The sequence below is a fragment of the Colletotrichum tamarilloi genome (assembly GCF_030869305.1).
Source record: "Colletotrichum tamarilloi strain Tom-12 chromosome Unknown Scaffold_7.1, whole genome shotgun sequence".
Classification (NCBI taxonomy): domain Eukaryota; kingdom Fungi; phylum Ascomycota; class Sordariomycetes; order Glomerellales; family Glomerellaceae; genus Colletotrichum; species Colletotrichum tamarilloi.
The window spans coordinates 94557-115880 of NW_026849390.1; the positions used below are offsets into that span (position 1 = coordinate 94557).

Consider the following 21324-nt stretch of genomic DNA (forward strand, 5'->3'; position numbering starts at 1 on the left):
ATGCATCCGGAGTGGCTGTACGTGCATCAGTGCAAGTAGAGAAGCTTTTTGCCCATTTCGCCATTAGGGACTCGGCTTTCTCCCTTGTTTGTCTGTTCACTTCTTCTGGGATCACTTCTTCTGAGACCACTTTCTTTTCTCCATCAGAGAGCATCATCGTATTTATTCATTCCATCAGAAAACTTTCCTTCCCACGCTACTTGCTCCGGTTAGCTACGGGATTGTATAGTCTTACTTGAGAGTTTCCAAGTATCCCGCGTAATCCCACTTCTTGCCATCCCTCCAAAAGCCTTCCACCACCGGCCCATGTGGCGTATTACCGTCTACCGACACCTCATTCAGCCAACTCCAGTACGTCGTCGCCTTCCATCCATTAGTCTTCCAGTCATTAATATCCCTCTCCGGCTGCTTGTTGAAGACCGGCAACACATCCAGCAGACTTGCGTCGTGCGCGATGCAGACCATGACATTGTCCTTGATATCCAGCTCACGCATCTTTGCAACCGACTCGGTGGCCAGGTCAATATCTGTATAGACGGGGTGTTTACCTCCGCGAGGAAGCTCATACCAGGGCGTGGTAGACGCCGATTTTTCGTCCGACGCGTTAGGATGGTGGGGAGTAAAGTGAGAGCATGGGCACACGGCTTTGGACGCCCAATCTCTGCGCAATGCAATGGCCGAAGCGGGAATCCCATCTGGGAGCGGGGTCTCTTTCGACGGCCGGAAGACGCCCGCAAAATGGCAGATGTCACCGCCCAGAAAGACGAATGTGGCTCCCTCGGGGGACGAAGACGGCGTCGTCCGGGCGAGACCGCATATGTGCTCTGGCTGATGGCCCGGAGCCTCAAGAAGGTAAAAGGAACCGTCGCCGAAGAAGTCTTGGGCTTTGAACTTGCCCACCATCAGACCTGTGTCGAAGTTGGCTTCCTCGAGCGGTCGGCCTTCAAACTCTGCTGCCGCTTGTGGATCATCTCTGCCCCCGGGTCTTCCTTTGGACGAGAAGTACCCAGGCCCAGTAACCAGCGTTGTTGATTTGGGAAAGACGGATACATCTCCGCGGTGGTCAAAATGGGCGTGAGACCAGATGCAGTAATCTATATGGTCGTGTGAGAGAGAAGGTTCTTGGGAAGCAATTGAGAGACAAAGGCTCTTACCAATCGACTTTGGATCTACTCCTCCATCCGCCAACACCTCATCGATGCCCTTTGGTACGCTCATGCCAAAGATCACGCTATCTGGCCCCAGCACTCCTTGTTGGGCGCCCTTGGGTAGGTTCCAGTAGTCTTTTCGGACGCCGAGATCGAACATTGCCTTTTTGCCGAGTTTCTCATGTTCGAGGAGGAAAGCTAACGAGCAAAAGTTGATGACTTCATGCCCTTTCACGACTGGCTGAACGAAGGACTCGGCGACGCCAACCATGGCAGTTGTCGTATCGACAAGCTTCACGCGCACAACATTGTCTGATTTTGGAATGTTGGCCATTTCGTCGATTTTGTTGATGAATCTTAGTAGAGTGGGTTAACAAACTACGGGACGACTTAAGGGAGATAAAGAGGGGAGAGATGCCAAAGAAAGTTTCCTGAGCCGCATGGTGCCCCGACGTCATCGGTGATTATCAAATGAACATGTCTTCTCCACTTCCCCGGGTTTTTGCATCCAATGTGGAAAGCTCATTGCTCTATCACCACGCGACGTTGAAGGTGCAGGAAATACTTACCCGAAGGTGCCGCAAACCAGCCAGCCAGTGTAGAGTCGTGCCACCTGCAAGCCACAGCTGCAACTCCGTATCGTACCACCGGTAAGCAAAAAAAGTCTCTCCATGTACAAATGTCTAGCGGGGAGTCGAGAGTCCCTAAAATGCAACCTTCCAAACGCCTGCGCGCGTGCCAAATGCTCTAATTTAGTAATATATCGTACCCGTCTCCCATGATGCGAACCTCTTCGCTGCCGAGACCGTACTTTCGTCGCACCAGTTCAAAAATGATCAATCCAGCGCTTGTGCTGGGAACTTGGCGGATGGTGTTCCACCAGAAACCGCGCCATAGCCATTTTCTCACGCCCAACCCTTCCTTTGCGGCCTCTGCGCAGCATTCTGACCAGGTCTCTTTGTAAGCCCGGTAGTAGGCCCTCGCCATCCTCCATCCGTCTTTACGGTGTGCCGGGTCAGCTCCCTTGGTTTCCCTCAATTTCGCTGCCTTGGCGTCGAGTTCCTCGAGGCGATCCCAGTGCTCCACTTGCACGTGAGTCAAGGGATGAAGAACAACTTGTTGGGCAAAGGATGCGCTGAGTCCTCCGAGAAGCAAGAAGATGGGTTCTATAGCGTAGTGCGGACGAATGATGAGAGGCTGCTTGTTGTCATCTTCCGGTTTACCATTCTTCGCAGGTCGCTTTTGGGCCATAAAGTCAACAATATGCTCTTCGAGTCCGCCGTAGTACCACGAGACGAAGCGGTAGTATCCTTGCGCCTTGACGTATTCGAAAACGCTGAAGAACACGGCTGCGCCGAAACTGTCCTTCATGAGGGAAAGACCCCATCCCGCGAAGATGCCACGCACACCAATCTCCCTCAGCTTCTCGGCACTGAAGGCCCACATGCTTCTGGGTTTCCCACCCTCCGTTGGCATGAGGTCGCGGTGATCATACCGTGCCTGGATGGCATCTAACGGTGCGGCGATGAAACTCTGGAGACTTCCGGCGAGAAGTCCTGCGGTGAAGGTCTGCGTCGGGTGCGGTGGTGGGTAGACAGTCTTTGTCGCCCTGCCGCTCTCCTCATGCAGGCTGCCAAGGATCGTGAGGTAGCTGGTATACAGCACGGCCCCGACGCCCACGTTTGCGATGAGCGGCGGCAAGACTTGATTCGGGAGCACGCTCCAGCCGTGCTGCTTCACCGCCGACGTGAGCACGCCCGGCGTGGTGCCCCGCAGATAGAACCATGCCTGGTTCAGCGTCGCCTTCAGCTTAGTCGAGGGCTCCTTGGCGGCGGCCTGGGCGAGCAGCTCGATCTGGGCCTGGTGCACACTTCGCGCATAGGCGAGGTAGTCGACGCGGGTGCGGAAGAAGGCTTTGACAGGAGCGCGGAAGTAAAATGCGATGGCCTGGGCGCTCAAGGCGCGCACGCCGGCGGCCGATGCTGCGGTTGCGGCGTTGCTGCGCGGGTTCTTGTCCGGAAGCTGGGCATCGGGCGGTAGGACGGGGAGGACGCCTGTAAACGGGTCGTATGTCGTTGTGCCGTCATCGAGACGTCGTGTCATTGTATACTGCTTTTCATCGTCCCCTACAGGTGAAATATCCTGGATGAGATTCAGGTCGGCAAAACTTGGCATCGGTTGAGATCGGTTCGCAGATTCTCGATGTGATGACTAAGCGCGTGACCCTGATAAAGTGGGTACCTTTATGCCGGACGTCTCCCGCCTGTGACTGTCAGCACGGGGTACCTAAGGCAACCACATGATATCTCCAGCTTGAGATCCCATGACAACCTTCACAGTCCAAGATTTAACTTTTAGGCCTTCCAAGAGAGTTCTTATATCAGCATGAAGAATAATTCTGTTTTACCTCTCGAATTCGAAGTCCCAAAATGAAGAGGGGGGGGGGGGGGGGTTTCATGTTTTCGATAATACTTATTTCTCGATACGGCAGATATAAGGAGTGGTGCAACTTTTATACCAAACTGGGATCCGAGGTCACAAATTCTCTCTCTGTCTATATACGCATGTAATCATGTTGTTGATGGTGTACATATGAGACATGACCGACAATACTCGATCTTGGATGATGGGAAAAGGCGTGTAGCTATCGAAAAGGTTTTATCGAATTGTTAGAGAGCTCAGAAGAGCCCTATCTTAGTCTGGACTCTAATAGTAATAGCAATCGCACATATGGTCGGACGAGCGCCTGAAACTGTCAGTAGACAATCCAAAAATGATTCCGGAGAAGATAAACGCGCACCATATCTAGCATAGCCATGTTGATCGTTCTCGTCAATGCACCATATTGCGTTAGTCAGGCGTTCTTTGAACTTGTCTATTTGATCCTGGAAACCAACCTGGCCACATCGCTGATCACAAGCCCAGCTGTCGTCGCCGTTGCAGTTGCCGTTCTGTGGAAAGTCGTTAGTTTTCATCGATAGTTATTTAAAGTCTCACATCAGGGCCACACATACTCCCCACTCTCTAGGGGGTTGTTGGCAAACTACTCTGGCGATTTCAGCTGTAGCTAGACTGCTAAAAAGAAGGACAGCGATAGCGGAGGCTTTCATCTTGGATAAAATTCTTTGTGGAGTGTCATAAGAAATCACGATGAGAACTGTTATTGAAATTCGGAGGGTGATCTACTGAAAGTGGTCAAGAACACCGAGGGTATTAATAGCTTGATAGCCTGACATCGAGGGTTGCCATTGCCTAGGCATGCCGTTAATTCACACGCTGCAGCGCCAATAATCTCACTCACGCAACTTGAAGTCGATTCCACTCTCGAATCCTGAACTGTCCCAAATTGCCTCTTTACCATGTTTTATCCCGCACCCGATAATCAGTCCTCATACTGAAAACTTTGAGTGATCTTGCAAGTATGCGAGTCAGCAGTCTCAACCCTGGTTGGTGTATTGTATATAGAAATAGGTGGGAATGGAGAGATTGAGGGGCTCTTTGATCTGTGAATGGCTTTGGACATGATTCGAGGCTTTGATCAGTCGGAGGTTCTGTTGCACCGATGGGAATGTGTATTGGTCGAGAGTGATCTAGACGCGGATCCAAATTCGTCTTGAAACGTTGGTTCACTAAACACTCTTCGTGATCATGTTAGGAGTGGTTAAGCAGCACACAGGAGGTATTTAAACTCGAGTGCGTCCCCTCAGTCTCTGCCAATTTTCGAGTGGCAGAAACCTCTCGTCAAAAAGGTTCAAAGAGAACCTGAAGTCTTCTTATGAGACAGCAATCATAGACCCAACAGCCTGCTAGAATAAATGCCGAATAGAAGTGGTAATGAAGTAGAAAAGATCGATGTTGTGCATTTCCATTCCCGGGTGGTTGATGTCAGATGCTCCCCGTAAGGTAGGGAGTCTGACTAATCCTACAGTGGTCTGTTGCTGGATTTTACGCTAAGCCCAGCCTCTGTTGGCTGCCTGCCCTACTTACCTCCCAGAGGCCCAGCAACTACAGCTCAACATCCCAAACGACCACGTAAGATGTGGAAAGCTACCCGGCACCGCCTTCATCGTGATCGGCTTTCCGCACTTCGGTGATCTAGTCACGATACATCTCGGGCACCATGGAACTCCCTTCCGAAATACTTGACCAGGTCCGTTGAATCTCTCTCAACTGTGTGCGGTCGGCTAATCCTGCGCCTTCGATAGGTCCTTGATGGGTTGATGGTCTACCAGCCATTGGCAAAAGTCCGAGGCGTCTACTCTCTAGGCGACTGGAAGTTTTTCACGTCACACTCAGCGCTGCTTCCTGTTAATACGCGACACGTTTCCGGCTCCTTGCAGAAGTTTAACCGGGGCGAACTGCCCCCCATCGGAGGCGGCTTCTGGAACTTGCGCTTGGTCTCGCGCCAATGGAACTCCTCCGTAATCAGAATGCTGCAGAAGCACGAATGGTGGAGCGTACCCTTTGATGATCGGAATCGTCTCGAGAAACTCATCCGAATCTGCGACGGGCCTGATGGCGGTCCATGTAGTTGGATCAGAAGTCTCAGCCTCCACGATCTCGATGGACTACGAACTTTCTCGCGGTTGTACTCGTACGACTTTGAGATGTAAGATTTACTCGTCCACCGCCATGTCCTGAGCACTCTCCGTCTTTGCAAAACGCCAGCAAGCTTACTCGAGTCTACTCCCTATATAAGAACGAACGACTGACTCAAGGCTGACGCAGGTTCGAAGGTCAGGATGTCGATGACGACTACATCATCTTGAACTCCTATGTCGACAAACTTAGAACGACAGATTGGTGGACCTCGGACCCGACACGCTCTAGGCACGAGCTCCATTACGGGAAGAACAATGAACACGCGCTTCTTCGACGCTTTTTTAACACTGTCAAGCACATAGAGCGCTTCAGTGTTGAGTTCCCTGCGGCACACAGCAAACACGATCTCATGGCAAATTGTTACGACATGCAAGGCGTAGATGAAGTTTTAGCAACAGTGAAACACGGTCTGACCAGTCCGGGATTCCAACACTTAGTGGACCTCAGCTTTGCGGTGCCTTCGACGTGGCATATTGGACAATTGGCTGGTGGCCTCTCTCAAGATGTTCGGGATCGCCTTAGGAAGCTACGCTTGGTCATCGTCGACGAGACTGGACCGAGCGGAAGCGCACAATATACCAAGATAGAGGAGGAAAACAACGACGGCGATAGAACGACTATCCTGGGATCGGTTGCGCCGAGTAATGTGCAGGTAACCTATCCCAACAGAGAACATCAGGACGCACTCTGGGCCTTGGTGGCATCTTGCCCCAAACTTGAGGCACTCGGCATCGAGGCGACGCATTATCTCAACTTGGACGTTCAGCAGTGGGACAATCCCCGATTCAAATCCAAATATCTGCGCGACCTCTCGCTCCGCCGGATATGGACAAACATACCGTCGCTTCTACAACTATTGTCGGCGGTTCCGTTATCGTCACGGGATTCGGCGATCCGCCGGGTCAACTTTGACGACGTCAAGATCCACTGGGATGGGGGCAATTGGGAAGACGTTTTTGCGCACCTGAGGACGAACTGCCCTGATCTTGAGATCTTTCGCGCAGAACAGCTCAGCTACTTTTCCAACCATCCGCGTTACGAGCACAACAACAGGCAGTGGGAGAACTATAATTCTATTTGGACGGACGACTACGATGAGGACGCTAACGATAGGCTATTCTTGCAAATGCTCGATATGAAGCTTATCAAGAAGGCTGGGTCGCGGGAGGATTATCCTGTTTCGGTGTATGATTACGATTCTGAGATGGAGGAAGAAAAACCATAGGTAACCCATTGAAAGACTCAGTTGAAAAGCCGCGAAGGCTCGCAGCATACTGAACACCAGTTCACAGCGCGCACGCTCCTCTCAGACTGCATTCGATCTTTGGTCTTATTCAGAGTCTCGTGCGAGTCCGAAATATTGTGGTTCCAACCAGACAAATAGTCAAATACCTAAACGAGGTCAAACATCGCATGCATTCAGCCGTTTAATCAGGGATACGAAATCCTAGGAAGCTAGGTTCTTAACAGTTCGGCTTCGGCTCCATTGATCGAATCATCGGCTTCGGCTTCAAAGTTCATTCCCGCCCGGGCCCAAGGAAACGAGACAAACAGAATCAGATATGATAGATGCAATGCAGAAATCGGTGTTTCGATCGGCGGAGAATCGCATATACAATATCTTTGTCGCACATTGGTCCGGTCCCTGGCAGCATGCAGAGTGCTGCCCAGAAACCTCCCGAGTGATTCTCAATCTTGCCGGTGATACACTCCGATCGGTGCGACATCGACTTCGGCGGCTCTCTGAACGCGATTGAGGAAGATTGGTAGATCAAAATTGATGCAGAGATTCAGCGAGATGTGAAGTTATACAGAAAGGCGAGACGGTGGCACACGTACGACAGCATCGAGGCAGGTTCCCATGTACCACATCGGGTCGGCTCCGATACCCGGCACCGGAACGGGACCCCCGCTGGCCGGGATGGAAGGAACCCCCCACTCTGGGATCAGATCCTTCGGCCCACTACAAAAACGCCGCTCTATGTAGACAAGTCTGCAGCGGGAAAAGCAAGACACCCAGCTGGGGAAGTGGGCAATATCTCCTCCCTCCCCCCATCGCATTCGCTGAGCGGTGTTCGCGCCTGCTAATCAGGTAAGCTAAGCGGGCACATATCGGCTTGAGTCCGCGCTGTACGCTTCTGCCGCCTTTGCATACCCGCTATTGCGTGATTGGACAATGAACAATTTTTGAGGCCATTGGTATGGGCAACGGCGACGGAAGTTGGAGGGGCAGGATAAGGATCTCTCTAGTTCGACGCCCTCATGGTACACGACAAGGTATCCCGTCTTAGCGAGAGTTGAGTGTGGTGCAGATGGAGGGGGGTTGAAAGCGAGGGGTTTGAGGTAGGCCGTAAGACTTGTAGGAGGGCCAACGCCGGCGCTGACGGTTGAAAAGAGTCAGCAGGTCCGCCAAACTTGGGCTTGCCAGCGTGCAAAGGCCGGGGCCGTGACCGGCGGTAAGCGGTAGGCGGGAGCAATACCGCAGCGCCATGTGCTCCTTGGGTCCTTTTTCTGCATGGCTGCTTACTACCAACGTTGATATTGTAAGGTCCCTCGGGGAACAAGGAAACGGCGGATCCCAAGAGTTAAAAAAAAAGGTACAAAAGTAGGTACACCGATTTATTGAGTCAACGGCTTTCCGGGGCAAGGGTGAGCAGAAAAAGGCGTGCTTTCCTCGCGCTCGCGTCCCATCTCAACGCGGAATTTCTCTTTCCTGCCTTACCTGAGATTCGTCTCTTTTCCTCTTTCTCGGTGATCAGTCTACTTTTCTCTTTCACCTCATCCCATCTCTCTTGACTCATGACATTCGCTTGCGGTCTGTCACTTATGTCATCGAATTGTGTTTCCTGAGCCTCAATCCTTTGATACTGAACAGCAATTGTTAGCAGCGGAGGACACCAACGTTGTTAGGCTTGACTTTGTTTTCTCTTGCGCGCGGTCCATCTGCAATACTCTATCTCAAATCTGCAGAATCTAGATCTCTCGAGTAAGCTTTTCAACCCCCGGCCCCATACCTACCAAGACCGCACAAGACTGATTCATGAAGGCAGATCTCCCGCCCGGTCCCATCGTGAAATTTTCTGAATGCCATCCTTGTCTGCTCTTCCGTAAAACCAATTCTTCAACATGGCACCCCGGAAAGCCAACCCGGCCTCGTCGTCGGCGGCGTCAAACGTCAACCACTCCACCGAGCGCACGCCTCTCCTCCAAGTCGACGAGCCCACGACCCCTCTCCCCATCACCCCGCAAGACGAAAACGCCATCCCGCCAAACGAATTCGACCTCTTGCTCTCCAGGTCCATTCCCTCCACGGGACCCTTCCTCGAGCCCGAGTCGACCGTGAACCCCCTCCTCCGCGGTCCCCGGCGCTACAGCACGGCCTCCAAGCACCGCCGGCCCTCGCTCGCAAGCCGCTCCGACCGCGCCTCCGAGGCCGGAGGCATCGCCGCCGTAGACGATGACAGCGACAACGACGACGCCGTCTCCGTCAGCAGCAGCGTCGCCTCGACACCCTTCCTAAACGGCATCTCCCGCTCCCGCTTCTGGTTCATCTTCTCCGAGATCCTCCTCACCTACTTCATCGCCTGCTTCGACGGCACCATCATGGCCTCGTCCCACCCCGTCATCACGTCCTACTTCAAGGCCTCCAACAGCGCTTCGTGGCTGTCGACGGCGTTCTTGTTGACGTCTTCGGCGTTTCAGCCCATCTTGGGCCGGTTGTCGGACAGCGTGGGCCGGAAGCCGCCGTACGTCGCCACCATGGTCATCTTTTGCCTCGCGACGGTGTGGTGCGCGCTCGCGCAGAGCATGACGAGCTTCATCCTTGCCCGGGCGGCATGCGGACTCGGTGCCGGCGGGATGATGACTCTGGGTAGTATCATTGTCAGCGATTTGGTTCCGATTGAGTGAGTGGTTCCCTTCAGCTTGCAAAAGTCTTTCTTGTGCGCTTTTGTAAGAATGCACACGAACGTCCACTTCGACATTACCTCACCATGAGAAGACAGTCACCGTGAGAAGGGTTTGAAAGCTGACAATGACACAGGAACCGCGGCGCATACCAATCCTACATCAACATGATCTACGGCGTGGGATCCGCCCTCGGCGCGGCCCTGGGCGGCGCCATGGCCGACCACCTCGGCTGGCGCTGGGAATTCGGCATCCAGGTTCCGCCCCTCATCATCTGCTGCATTATCGCCATGATCGCCGTCCCCAGCGATCTGGGTATGGCTGGCACCAAGCGGGAGAGCTTCGTCGAGGCCCTCAAGGCTTTTGATTTCAAGGGCTCCATCCTCCTGACCACGGCCATTACCTTCTTCGTTCTTGGTCTTGTAAGTTTTTATCTCCCGTCTTTCCGGCCTCGTAGAATTGCATGAAGGGAATCTATTAGGCAGTGGCGTAGCCAGGCTCTTTGAACACATTAACTAACGTCTTCTTCCCGCAACGTTACAGAACCTCGGAGGAAATGTTCTCCCATGTAAGTGGCTTTCAGATCAGTCCCCATAGATATGATCTCGCCCCTCGTGACAGTGAGCTAACGAAGATCCAAGGGTCCCATCCTCTCGTCATCGCATCTCTCGCCATCTTTGGCGTCTGCTTCCCCGTCTTCCTCTACGTCCAATCCTACGTCAGCCGACCCATCATGCCCCTTTACCTAGTCCGGCGCTCGCCTCGAATGAACCTTATCTTTTCCAACTTCTTCGCGGCTCTCCTCAGCAATGCCATCCTCTTCAACATGTAAGTCTGCAGTGTAGTCCCCGTATACATCTAGACACCCCCGAAGACAGGTTGCTCCTCCAAGAAAACTTCAAAACCTGACGCACAACAGCCCCCTCTTCTTCCAAGCCGTCCTCCTCACAACAGCAACCTCGTCAGGCCTCAACCTCGTCCTCCCCTCCATCGTCTCCTCCATAGTAGGCACAGCAACAGGCTTCCTGATAACCTACACCCGCCGCCTCAAATGGCCAGCCCTCACCGGCGCAGTAGGCCTCCTCGTCGGCACCATCGCCCTCTCCGCCATGCGCCGCGGCTGGCCCTCCTGGGTCTACCTCCTCTGCCTCGTCCCCTCCTCCATCGGCCAGGGCTTCCAGTTCCCCGGTACCTTCATGGCCGTTTTGGCGGCAAGCGAACAGCGCGAGCAGGCCGTCGTCACGAGCACCCTCATCCTCTGGCGCTCGCTCGGCATGGTGTTGGGCGTGGCGAGCAGTAGTCTCGTCGTGCAGAATGCGCTGGTGGGGTATCTGGATGAGTACGTCCAGGGGCCGGAGAAGGACGAGGTGATTCGCAAGGTGAGGGAGAGCGTCGAGTCGATTGTGAAGTTGCCGGCTGCGTACCGCGAGCAGGTCGTTATGAGCTACGAGGCGGCATTGCGGACGACGTTTTTGTGTTGTGTCGTGATTGCTTTTGTTTCGGTGGCTCTGCTTGTCCCGATCAAGTTGCCCAGACTGGGTGCGAGAAAGACAAGCCGGTAAAGGAACCGGGGCTAATATCTATCATCCACTGGTAATCATGAATTTGGGGGGGAAAGTTGTCGCTGCGTCATCTAATATAGCATTTGTGTTGCATAGATACTTTTAGCATTCTAACGGAAGCATTTCGCGGTTCCGCATCATCTTACAAGCTTCAATTTTGCCTTGCCTTAATCCAAGCCTAAGCCTTGTCTTGCCTTGCCTTGCCGTTCTCATCGCCCGTTATAAATACACGCACACACCCCCTTTAATAGTGACCATTCATGCCATTAACCCGCAACGCATCAAGCTCATCCTTGGTCTTACGGTACAACTCCTGCGCCTCGCGCTCCCTCTTGCTGACGAACCCGACCTCTTCCCTCAGGGCGCTCAGACGCCGCTGGATCGCCACCTCCTCGGAGATGGCCAGCGTCTTGAACCCGCTGAGGGCGTTGTTGGCCTTATCCAGGGCCTCGGCGGCCTCGCCAATCTTGTCCTTGAGCATCTTTTGGCGCTTCTGGTAGCCGCCCAGGTGCAGGCCCAGCTTCTTCTCGAGCTTGATGCCCTCCTCGGCCGTACTGGCGATGGAATCTTGGATAGACTGAGATGATGGGATTAGTACTGGGAAGCAAATGGAAGCACCAAAGACGGCGCGGTCTGTGGTGTAACTTACGTCAAAGGCATTCTTCATAGCTACCTCCTCCTCTTCTTCGTCGTCGTCACCGTAGCATCCCAGACCGAGGAGCAGAGAACTCTTGCTCCTCGCCTCGAAAGACACTTGAAGTTCGGCGGGGGACGGAGTCGGCTTCGTCTCCAACATAATCTGGAGCCGTGCCTCTGCAAGGTCGTCGTCGCTGAGGGTGTCTAGCCGAGGAGCAGCGCCGCTAATCTTGGAGCCGGGCAGAGGATACTTGACGGCATCGTTGGCGACCAAAGCAGCAGCCTCTCGCGCAATGAGCGCTTCGGCACTGTCCTGGCAAGACTCCGCATTTGAAAGCAGAGCCGAGACGTCCACCTTGGCCGGCCGCGGCAGCTGTCTCTGCATGACCTGTGTCCGTCTCCGCGCCTCCAGTGCTTCTTGTGCGGCCTTAATTTCGCGTTCCCTACGATCTCTCTCTCCAGCGTCTTCCATTAGCTGATCCTCGTCCAGAGCAACCTCCTTCTGGTCTTCAGGAAGTTCAAGTTCCCACTCGGTATCTTTGGGCTTGGGTAAAGATGCAAGGCCTTGTCTCAATTGGCTGCGTAGGGCCATCTCTCGCATCTTGACATCTCTCGGCGTCGCTGAGACGAGGGCTTGGCTACCGTCGGCGTTCAAAGCAAAGCTGTCGCGGGGCGTCCTCATCGGAGTCTGTCCAACGCGTGCCGGTGTTTGGCCTACGCTATCTGTATGCATTGGTGTCGCCAGGGGGTTCGGTGTCGCAACCACTTGCTTGCGGGGGGCGACGCCATCGAATCCAGTCGACTCGGTTCCTTCGTGTAGCGGAGTATTCTCGCCACCGAGTAGTGAAGACTGGATGTTCGTTAAGGCTCTGATATTCCGGATCTCGTTTGCGATGTGGTCTTCCTGGGCGGGAGCTCGAGGGGTTCGGATCGGGGCGTTGTTGTTCAGGGTCGAGTATTCGCTAATCAGGCCACGGGTTGCATCGTTCTCGCTCTGGCGCGCCATCATGCTTGCCCTCTCGCCCATCATACCCATCTTGACAATCTCCTCCAACTCGCCCTCGCTGACTTGAGGAGCAGGCAGATTCAGCGCTCTTCTCTTGCTGCTCTGCTCAGCCTCTCTGATCTTCTGCATCTGACCCGCCTTCACGGCAGCCTGGAATGATGCTGAGGGCGCCTCCTTTTCCTTCTTCCTCCTCTTGTTGTCTCCATCATCGTCGCCATCGCCCTTACGCTTGCTCGCGAGCTGTTGTTTCCTCGGGTCGAAAGCCTCTCGCTGGTGCTCGTTTCGGACCTGTTCTTCAGCGGTATCGTAGAACCCTGGGGCAGCCTTCTTCTCAAAAGGAATGTCGGCATTGTAGTCCATCTGGCCCTTCTTGCGCGTGACGACCTTGATGTTGATGCCGGCCGTTTTGAGCTCGCGTCGCTTCTGCAGCGCCGCCAAACGGCGCGACTCCTCCTGCTGACGTTCTCTCGCCTTTCTCTTGGCCTTTTTGCCCTGTGTGTTGGCTAGACGCGCTCGGGCTTCGCTCAGCATCTCCTTTTCATCCTCGTCGAGATCGATCGTGTCGGGTCGGGCGGGCTTGCTCTCTGGGTCTGGGTCGACTTCGCCAGGGCGCAATCGTCTAACATCGTCGGCGCTGGGTGCCGATGCCTCACCGCCATCGATGCCCGTGAGTCCAAATTGGCTAGCTTCTCTTGCTTCGGCTTCGTCGAGGAGCTTCTGGTATCGCTCGAGACACTGATTGGCGGTTCGGCCGACGGCAGGAGCGATGGTGCGCCATTGTGTTGGCATAAGCTTGGCGAGGTGCAGAAGCTTCTCGTCCTCCTCTTTGCTCCATTCCGTCTTTTTGATGCTCGGGTCCAGCCATTCGTTCCATCTTGCCTTGCACTGCTTCGGGGTCTTGCGCGCGAGCAGTGACGAGACACGCGCCCACTGGTTCAGACCATATTTTGACACTGAGGCCTTGAGGATTTCATCCTCGATGTTGGTCCAAACGCCTCCCTTGACGACACCCATGATGACGACGAGTGCTGAAGATATTCGGATTGCGGCGCGGGTTATGGTTGTCGAAAGTCCCCTTCGCGAGGGCGTTGCGCGAAAGAAATTGTGATGCGAGGCCAATCGTGAAGGATGGGTACACAAGGCTGAGAGCGGCTTGGCATATCTTAGTCAGCTTGTGGGTGGTAGTGATTGGCTCCACATCAAGAGCCTAATGCAGCTCACCGAGATACACCTCAGCGTATCGGTATTCTCGGTGAAGGATGAAATTTCCAAGAAAACTTAATTCCTAGTGTAGTTACTGACTGTCCGGATTGAAAGTCCGACAGGGCCACCGGTGCAAGCTTCTCTCTGGCTAGAACGTCTCAAGCCAAGCGAAATAAACTCTTGACAGAAATGCATTGACCCAAAGTATACGAAAGCCGATTGTAGCAATCTTATTTCTGGACAGTCAGAAACACACCATTCTCGCATCTTCCCGATTTTGGATAACGGCGGCATTTTTACGAAGCCCGCGGTTTCGAGCTGGAAGTTTAACATCGTATATGCTGCTGCCCTACTCAAGCAATGTACTGCAAGCATAGATCGAAGTCAATTACGACGACACATGGTGAGGGTGCATGGATCTTGGCATTGATTGGCGGCCCAGCTCCGCTACTAGATTGATAAGAGCAGCCGCATTCATGAACTCTCAGCTTGTCACCCCCTCACTTTCCATATTCTGCTGCCGAGGCATAGTAGCATCCACGCGTTCTGTTGGGTTGAAAGATAGGGGTTTCCACTGTCCTCCGATGCAGCACAATGATCAATTACAAGAAGACATATGTCTGGTGGATGAGTTGTTCGTGACGAGCTCTGAGCACTTGCTTTGCAAAATGGCGTGGCTTCTGGGGTTCACGCAGTTGAGCGGAGCCAACACAAGATGCCGACTCATGCTGTTCAAGAAGCCGTTTCCTGGTATCAGGCACCGCGGAACACGGCAGCAGGCGATCCAAACAGCACCGTGCACATGGCGAGAAAGGCAATGACAGCACGTTGTCGCTTGCGCAAAACACCGTCTGACAATTTAAGAGTGGCCGTCTCTCAGAGTCCAAACAAGACAGCGCACCCTCGCGGGAGCCCAGGGGATATGCCGTCGGATGGCGGCAAACACATTCCCCCAAGAAGCAGATGGGATAATCTATCTACGACCAAGTGGTCCGAGTCGCTCTCGGATTGTCTTGAGAGGGGCCACCGAATCGGAAACCGGAATACGATAACGACAACGATGAGACGAAACCTGCCGACCTATCTAGCCCAGTGAAAGAGAGGGGGAACTTGGACAGAATTCATGGAGAGCAGGGCAAACTTCCAGTGAATGTGAGGAAAAAGCGTGGCGTCTTCCAGGAGAGTGGTTCCGCGGGACCGGTCCGCCAGTCGGTGCTGAAACATGCCGACCACCGAACCTTGTCGAGTCGTGTTGGACGAAGTATTGCTGTGCTGCCATTTTGGGCATCAAAGTTTGTGCTGGCGTTCAGGTAAAGGGGAGGAGACGGGAATTGTGTATGCAACATGTCTTTGTGCAACTACGTAGGTACGTGGCACCCCGCGCGCGCGCGCACGAGAGGGTTCATTGACTGTCTTTTGATAAACCGGACTTCGGACATCTGAAGCCTGCTGAACTGCGACAGCGATGGTACTACCTAGGTGGTTAGGTACGACGAGTTGACAGGCTGAAAGTTAACAACGTCTTTTTGGCGAGCCGGTGGGCGTTGGGACTCTGTCACTCTGTTTTCGGATAGTTCGTCAGACGGGCTGCGGAGTTGACTCTGGTGATGTAACTTGGAGCAAAGTGCCCGCGCGGGAGTGGCTCAAGCTTAGAAATCATCTTCTCAAGCTTGCGGAGTTGTCTACACTAAGTGAACTAAGGTATGGGGAGTACGTACACAGAGCATCGAGAGACAAGAGTTTGGCCCCCCCTCCAACAGAGCAACGGCGGCCCTGACAGATCTGGGTTGTGGCTGAACTTCCCAGGTTCTGGAGGTACTGTGGCACCCCCCTTATCGACCTTGAAGCTGCGAAACTGCGTCATGGATAGGCCTGGCAGACGCCAACTCATGCGCCTGCTGTCCCACGAGATTGGTTCACTCACACGGGGTCACTCTTAAGTCCGGCAGGCACGCACCTATCCCACCGTCCCACGGGATGGTTGCTCCTCAACCCGCGGCAGGGAGCGTCCTGTCGTCTTGTCTCGTCGTCACCTTTTTCTTCCCTTTCCTCTCGGTCTTTGTAACTTGTACCGTATCCTGTCTGTTACTGAGAATTCTGCTCGAAAAGAGAGGCTGAGAGACCTCAGTCCATCTTCCCCGATTCCCCGACCATGAATTAAGTACCTCCCTGTCTACTTCGGTTACGAGGATTTACAAGCAAATCACTACCATCTTCAGTTCCCCTCGCTGGGCTAATCCCACCCACACAATACAGCCAATACAACTCACAAACTCTCAGACATGACCGCAATATGATGGACTTTTTGCTGGTCTCCAGTCTCCTTCAGAATCCCCGAGTTCCCCGTGGCCCGTTAATACAACGCCTCCCAAGCCTCAAGGGCCCCGACCGAAACGTGTTTAGGCCGTTACGGACGCCGGACGAAGCGTTGCGCTGCTCTGTCTCTCTCTGTCTCTCTCTGATCTTGTCAACGTCCCCACGCCGCTCCAATAGGAATCACTGGCGCCTCGAGAGATGCTATGACCTTCCGCTTTCTGAAGTGAACATTACGATCCATGTCCGGGGGGGCGCTGTTCCCATTCCACGAGTCCACGACACATCCCATCCCATTCCCATCCTAGCACCTAGGTTGGCCCATCCCACTTTGTTCCACACCCAAAGTCGAAGCCGCCCCCCCTGTTCAGTTCTGGTTATGTGTGGTCGTGCAGTTGTCTCTCGCTCGCCCGGGCCCTTGGCTCGATTTCACCAGCGTCCATCGCTGTCCCACACCCGCCTTATCTCTCGATGTGGGCAGCGCACCCCGGTCCTCTGCTACGTAGCTCGGGTTTCTATTTCTTTTCCCATTCCCACTTCTCGTTGCGCCGAGCATAGCGCTTCTCTTCCCTTGCTCATGTATTCATACCCCTCTGCCTTTCCAGCTTTGGTCCCTCTTCCGACTTGACAGTTACACTCTCGGAGAGGCGTCTAACTGCTGTGTACGTCCAACACAATCCTACAGGAATGGAATCGTGGCAGTGTCGCTCTGTACATCTTGCCGCATTCACCCCCAACAATACAGTCCAAGTCAGGATATAGGGCCAACACTCGACGATACAGCCCTCCCAAAGACACAGATACTCGATACGAAATCTCCCAGCCTTCTGTTTGTCAGTTATCAAGCTCAAAAAGTCCTTGGAACCCACTTGCGACAGTTGTGCTGTGTTCTGCACCAAGCTACATTACACGACACCCGAACTCGATACAGCGCACGAGCAGCAATAACAACTCCAAAATAGTCAAAAAATGTCGGCACCAAAAGACGACATCATTGTCACCCGGGTGGATCAGGACGTCCACGGGAAACCCATAAACGAGGCAACAGAGATCACATCGCTGTTGAGCGCAGGCGCTCGCGACGGCGAAAGCTCCTGCGAAGATACATGGCCGGGTTATGCGGATTTCGAACATTTGCCGTGGTGGAGGACTCCCTCTGTAGGATTCTCTCTTTTTTGTCTCCGGCTCGGGCCGCCCTGTTGGTCCCGAACAATCGTGCTGACTTTCTGTGCGCCAGGTCTTCTGGCTTCTGATCCCGTATGCTCTCTTCACGCTGGCCTTTGGAGGCTCTCTGGTGCCCAAGCTGAACCTGTATGTCACAAATGATCTCGTGATGTCTTGGCGGCCGATCGCAGTCGCTAATCTCGTGTGCAACATAGAATCGTCGATCTGGTATGCCAAAGGCATTTTGCCGATGAGACAGCGCTGGACCCGGCCTTCGTTTTCACACCCGTGATACTCGGCGCGGATAACCCGCAATGCCTCATCCCCGAGGTTAAGAAGCGTGTGTCCATGTTCACTCTGGCCATCAACCTGTTGACCGGCATCCTGTCCGCAATCACCGCCCCGAAGTTGGGCCAGCTCTCGGACCGTTATGGCCGTCGGAAACTCCTGGCTCTGGCGTCCTGCGGCGGCGTCGTGGCCGAGCTCATCGTCATCATGTGTGCCAACTTCCCCTGGACGTTCCACTACAACTGGCTGCTTCTCGGCGCCGTAGCCGACGGCCTCACTGGATCCTTCACGGCTGGTAGCGTTCTCATCAACTCGTACACCAGCGACTGTACCGCGCCGTCTCAGCGTGGTGTGCGCATCGGATATCTTCACGCCTGCCTCTTCAGCGGCCTTGCCTTTGGCCCCCTTCTGACTGGTTACTTTGCCGCCTGGACCGGCAACTTACTCTCCGTTTTCTACGTCACCATGGGATGCCACATCTACTTCATCATCTTTGTCGGATTCATCGTTCCCGAGTCCCTCAGCGTGAAGCGTCAGCTCCGCGCCCGCCAAAAGCACAAGCAAGAAAAGGAGGCCAAGGCTGGTGCCGGAACCTGGTCCACGATCAAGGCGGCCAACCCTCTGGCTCCCCTCAAGACGCTGTGGCCCACGGGACCCGGCACCTCCTCGAGGCTGCGTCTCAACATCGCCGCGCTCTCGTTCACCGACATGATCCTCCTGGGCTCCGCTATGAGCGCCGGCACCGTCATCCTTCTCTACTCCGAGTCCCCTGAGACATGGGGCTGGGGCACCCTAGAGAGCTCCCGCTACATCTCCGCCGTTTCCATGGTCCGCGTCATCGCGCTGCTTGTTGTCCTGCCCCTCGTCAACTACGTTTTCCGCGTGCGGCCCGCAGCCTACCGTAGGAGGGTCTCGGGTGTTTCCATCGTCGAGGCGAACAACGGCGCCGACAGCGTCGACTGCTGGATTCTCCGCTTCGCCCTACTCTCAGACGTCACAGGCTCCCTTGGATACCTGTTTGCGAGAAATGAGGCCGTGTTCGTGCTCTCTGGCATGGTCACTGCTTTTGGCGGTCTCGGCAGTGCGACCATCCAAGCCGCCATCACCAAGCATGTGCCCGCGGATCAGGTCGGCCAGCTTCTGGGCGCCATTGGCGTTCTGCATGCTCTCTCGAGGGTGTTGGGCCCGATTGCCTTCAACACGCTTTACTACTCGACCGTCGGCGTCTTTGACCAGGCCATCTTCGTCCTCCTTGCATCCTTGTTTGGCCTGGCCTTATTGGCCAGCTTTATAGTGCGGCCCGGTGGTAAGTTATTCAATGCCGCTCGTGTTGTACAAGGAGCTTCCTTTGCTGACCGAAAATGCAGTGTTCCTCGAGGAGACTTACGAGCCTATCCCTTCATCGGTGCCCCAGCCGAGCTCAACTGCCAGCTCAGAGGCGCTGGAAGTATTGACGGAGGATGAGCTGATACCCAATAACTAAACTCTAGGTTTTGGGTATAGGATTCGGCGAGTTGTACGTTCTATGTAGTATTTGTGTAATTTCACAAGAGTAGCGAGAGGAGGATTGCGATACCTAGAACATAGACGTCGGCGCCATTGAGCGCTAGAGAGTTGTGGTTCCTTTGATTTAGAGCATCGGCGATTTTGCCGCACCGGATACAAGAGTATCCCTCGATACCATCAATACACCTTTCCTTGATTGTTCATATGTCTTCTCGTCGAGAGTGGCTCAAGAGTCGTGCCTACTCCGCAGAGATTGGCCTGGTCACTTTCATTGACTCTGAAGGATTCTGAATGAAGGCTTCTGTCCTCCCTTGGCTTCGGCACCTTGGCCATTAACCTGAGCTTTGTTTGTAAAAATGGGCAGTACGACCGTCATCCGATCCTTGCTTCGTCCAGAATCAGTCAAAAAGGCCATCAACACCTACCTCTCGATTAGATTTATGCGCTCTCTGTTCGCTCCTGTTCTTCACCGTAACGGCAACTCAAACAGAACGAACGTCTTCGCTCGCTAGAGAACCCGTTCGAAGTCTGCACAATGGTAAGTGTCTAGACGGGGGCCCCAGACCATTGAAGCAGTAAGGCTAAGATCCTCCCATCAGATCTTTCCTCTCATTTGCCTACTTCTCCTCCAAGCCGCCCCTCTCACCCTCGGTGCTCCGCGACGGGCCCATTCACCTCCCCGGCGGCGAGAAACCATTCTGGATGTGGACTTCAACGGGGACGGGGAAGACATGGTCAGAGAAATTCTCAACCGGCCCTATAGCACGAGACACAATGATGGCAGCGATAATAACAAGCCTTTTTACGGCGTCCGCTTCTCCGAGAGCGATGAGGACAGAGTGCGCGTGGCGCGGGGTGATCCGATCAACATGGAGGCATTACGGACGGTTATCGATGAACATGATCTAGAGTGGACGTTAATCGAGGAGGTTGAGGTTGACGACGACCTTTCCGAGGACGGGGAGGATGAAGTTGTCAGGAGAGTCCACGAGCAAGGCACCTTGGATAAAGATGCGTACTCTGATCCTGAGAGGAGAGATGTCGAGGACGGTCCGTGGAACCGGGTCCCCAGAGACAGAGGGAACAGTGAAGATCTCTTTGAGAACGCAAAGTTCCGCGAGGGACAGGGGGGTTTCGTCCAGTGCGCGGGATGCTCCGATACCAAAGGTGGCTCCGATGGTTGGAAGAGATCTACGCCCTTTGTTAAGCGAGCAAACAACACCACCACCAACGGAACTCATCGCCAGCACCCACCAGACCTCCTCAACGCTCTCAATCGCAGCAACGCAAGCCCGCTAGCATGTGATCTACCCACCACCAACACCTCCTCCTCCTCCTCCCTCCAAAAGCGCGGAGAAACAGACTGGACCTGCAACCGCATCGGCCAAAGAAACACCAAAGAAGCTCTGTTGATCATGTACGACGTCTTCAACAACGTGTTCGGCACCGAGCCCCTACGGGGCCTAACGAACCAGTGTTATGTCGCAGAGTGCCAGGACTGGTATTTCAGTTACTGCCAAATGTCGGTCGATGTTAAAGAAGAGAGGCCTGGCGCGCGAAAGAAGGTGATTGATCGCGACCCGGGGAAGGGAGGGTCGTGTTATGCGGTCGCGGACGGGGAGAATTCGAATCGGTATCATCGGTACTTTTTTGGACATGTGAGTGCGAATCCGATTCCGAATTATGGTGGGGGGTTTAATGTCAGGAGGTGTAATTGAGAGGGTTGGATGGGAGGGCGTTGGTTAATGTGTAGATATATGCCAGAGGTTTTGGCCAGTGACGGCACTTACAAGGCACATTGATCAGTGCTTGTGATCAACTCATCCGCTGTCCTCTTTCGGAAAGAAGAAGAAATACAGGAAAAAAATCTAGCATCGAAACATATCATCTCAATGATCATATGTGATGTCGGTTGTAAGACTAGTCCAAATTCAATGAGTGAGGCCTAAAAGGTAGGTAGAAATCCATGTGGTTCGCGCCACTAATACCG

At 54.1% G+C, this 21324-nt stretch overlaps 7 protein-coding genes across 7 annotated transcripts; 4 read left to right on the forward strand and 3 right to left on the reverse strand.

Moving 5' to 3' along the window:
- Nucleotides 1–231: 231 nt before the first annotated feature.
- Nucleotides 232–3323, reverse strand: CTAM01_02974 (uncharacterized protein; the record flags this gene model as incomplete). Its single annotated transcript, XM_060519012.1, has 4 exons — nucleotides 232–1094; nucleotides 1155–1504; nucleotides 1718–1774; nucleotides 1918–3323. 4 exons carry the CDS (start codon nucleotides 3321–3323, stop codon nucleotides 232–234), a joined length of 2676 nt encoding a protein of 891 aa, XP_060386011.1.
- Nucleotides 3324–5268: 1945 nt separating this feature from the next.
- On the forward strand, nucleotides 5269–6975 carry CTAM01_02975 (uncharacterized protein; the record flags this gene model as incomplete). Its single annotated transcript, XM_060519013.1, has 3 exons — nucleotides 5269–5298; nucleotides 5354–5757; nucleotides 5877–6975. 3 exons carry the CDS (start codon nucleotides 5269–5271, stop codon nucleotides 6973–6975), a joined length of 1533 nt encoding a protein of 510 aa, XP_060386012.1.
- Nucleotides 6976–8876: 1901 nt separating this feature from the next.
- On the forward strand, nucleotides 8877–11218 carry CTAM01_02976 (major facilitator superfamily transporter; the record flags this gene model as incomplete). The annotated part of the gene is made up of 5 exons (XM_060519014.1): nucleotides 8877–9655; nucleotides 9793–10078; nucleotides 10200–10224; nucleotides 10298–10484; nucleotides 10576–11218. 5 exons carry the CDS (start codon nucleotides 8877–8879, stop codon nucleotides 11216–11218), a joined length of 1920 nt encoding a protein of 639 aa, XP_060386013.1.
- A 244-nt stretch (nucleotides 11219–11462) lies between these two features.
- Nucleotides 11463–13874, reverse strand: CTAM01_02977 (myb-like DNA-binding domain-containing protein; the record flags this gene model as incomplete). Its single annotated transcript, XM_060519015.1, has 1 exon — nucleotides 11463–13874. One exon carries the CDS (start codon nucleotides 13872–13874, stop codon nucleotides 11463–11465), a length of 2412 nt encoding a protein of 803 aa, XP_060386014.1.
- A 942-nt stretch (nucleotides 13875–14816) lies between these two features.
- On the reverse strand, nucleotides 14817–15409 carry CTAM01_02978 (uncharacterized protein; the record flags this gene model as incomplete). The annotated part of the gene is made up of 2 exons (XM_060519016.1): nucleotides 14817–14914; nucleotides 15205–15409. The coding sequence occupies 2 exons, from the start codon at nucleotides 15407–15409 to the stop codon at nucleotides 14817–14819; spliced, it is 303 nt and encodes a 100-aa protein (XP_060386015.1).
- A 1936-nt stretch (nucleotides 15410–17345) lies between these two features.
- On the forward strand, nucleotides 17346–19311 carry CTAM01_02979 (major facilitator superfamily transporter; the record flags this gene model as incomplete). Its single annotated transcript, XM_060519017.1, has 4 exons — nucleotides 17346–17534; nucleotides 17614–17687; nucleotides 17756–19134; nucleotides 19196–19311. 4 exons carry the CDS (start codon nucleotides 17346–17348, stop codon nucleotides 19309–19311), a joined length of 1758 nt encoding a protein of 585 aa, XP_060386016.1.
- A 754-nt stretch (nucleotides 19312–20065) lies between these two features.
- Nucleotides 20066–21052, forward strand: CTAM01_02980 (uncharacterized protein; the record flags this gene model as incomplete). Its single annotated transcript, XM_060519018.1, has 1 exon — nucleotides 20066–21052. One exon carries the CDS (start codon nucleotides 20066–20068, stop codon nucleotides 21050–21052), a length of 987 nt encoding a protein of 328 aa, XP_060386017.1.
- Nucleotides 21053–21324: the final 272 nt, after the last annotated feature.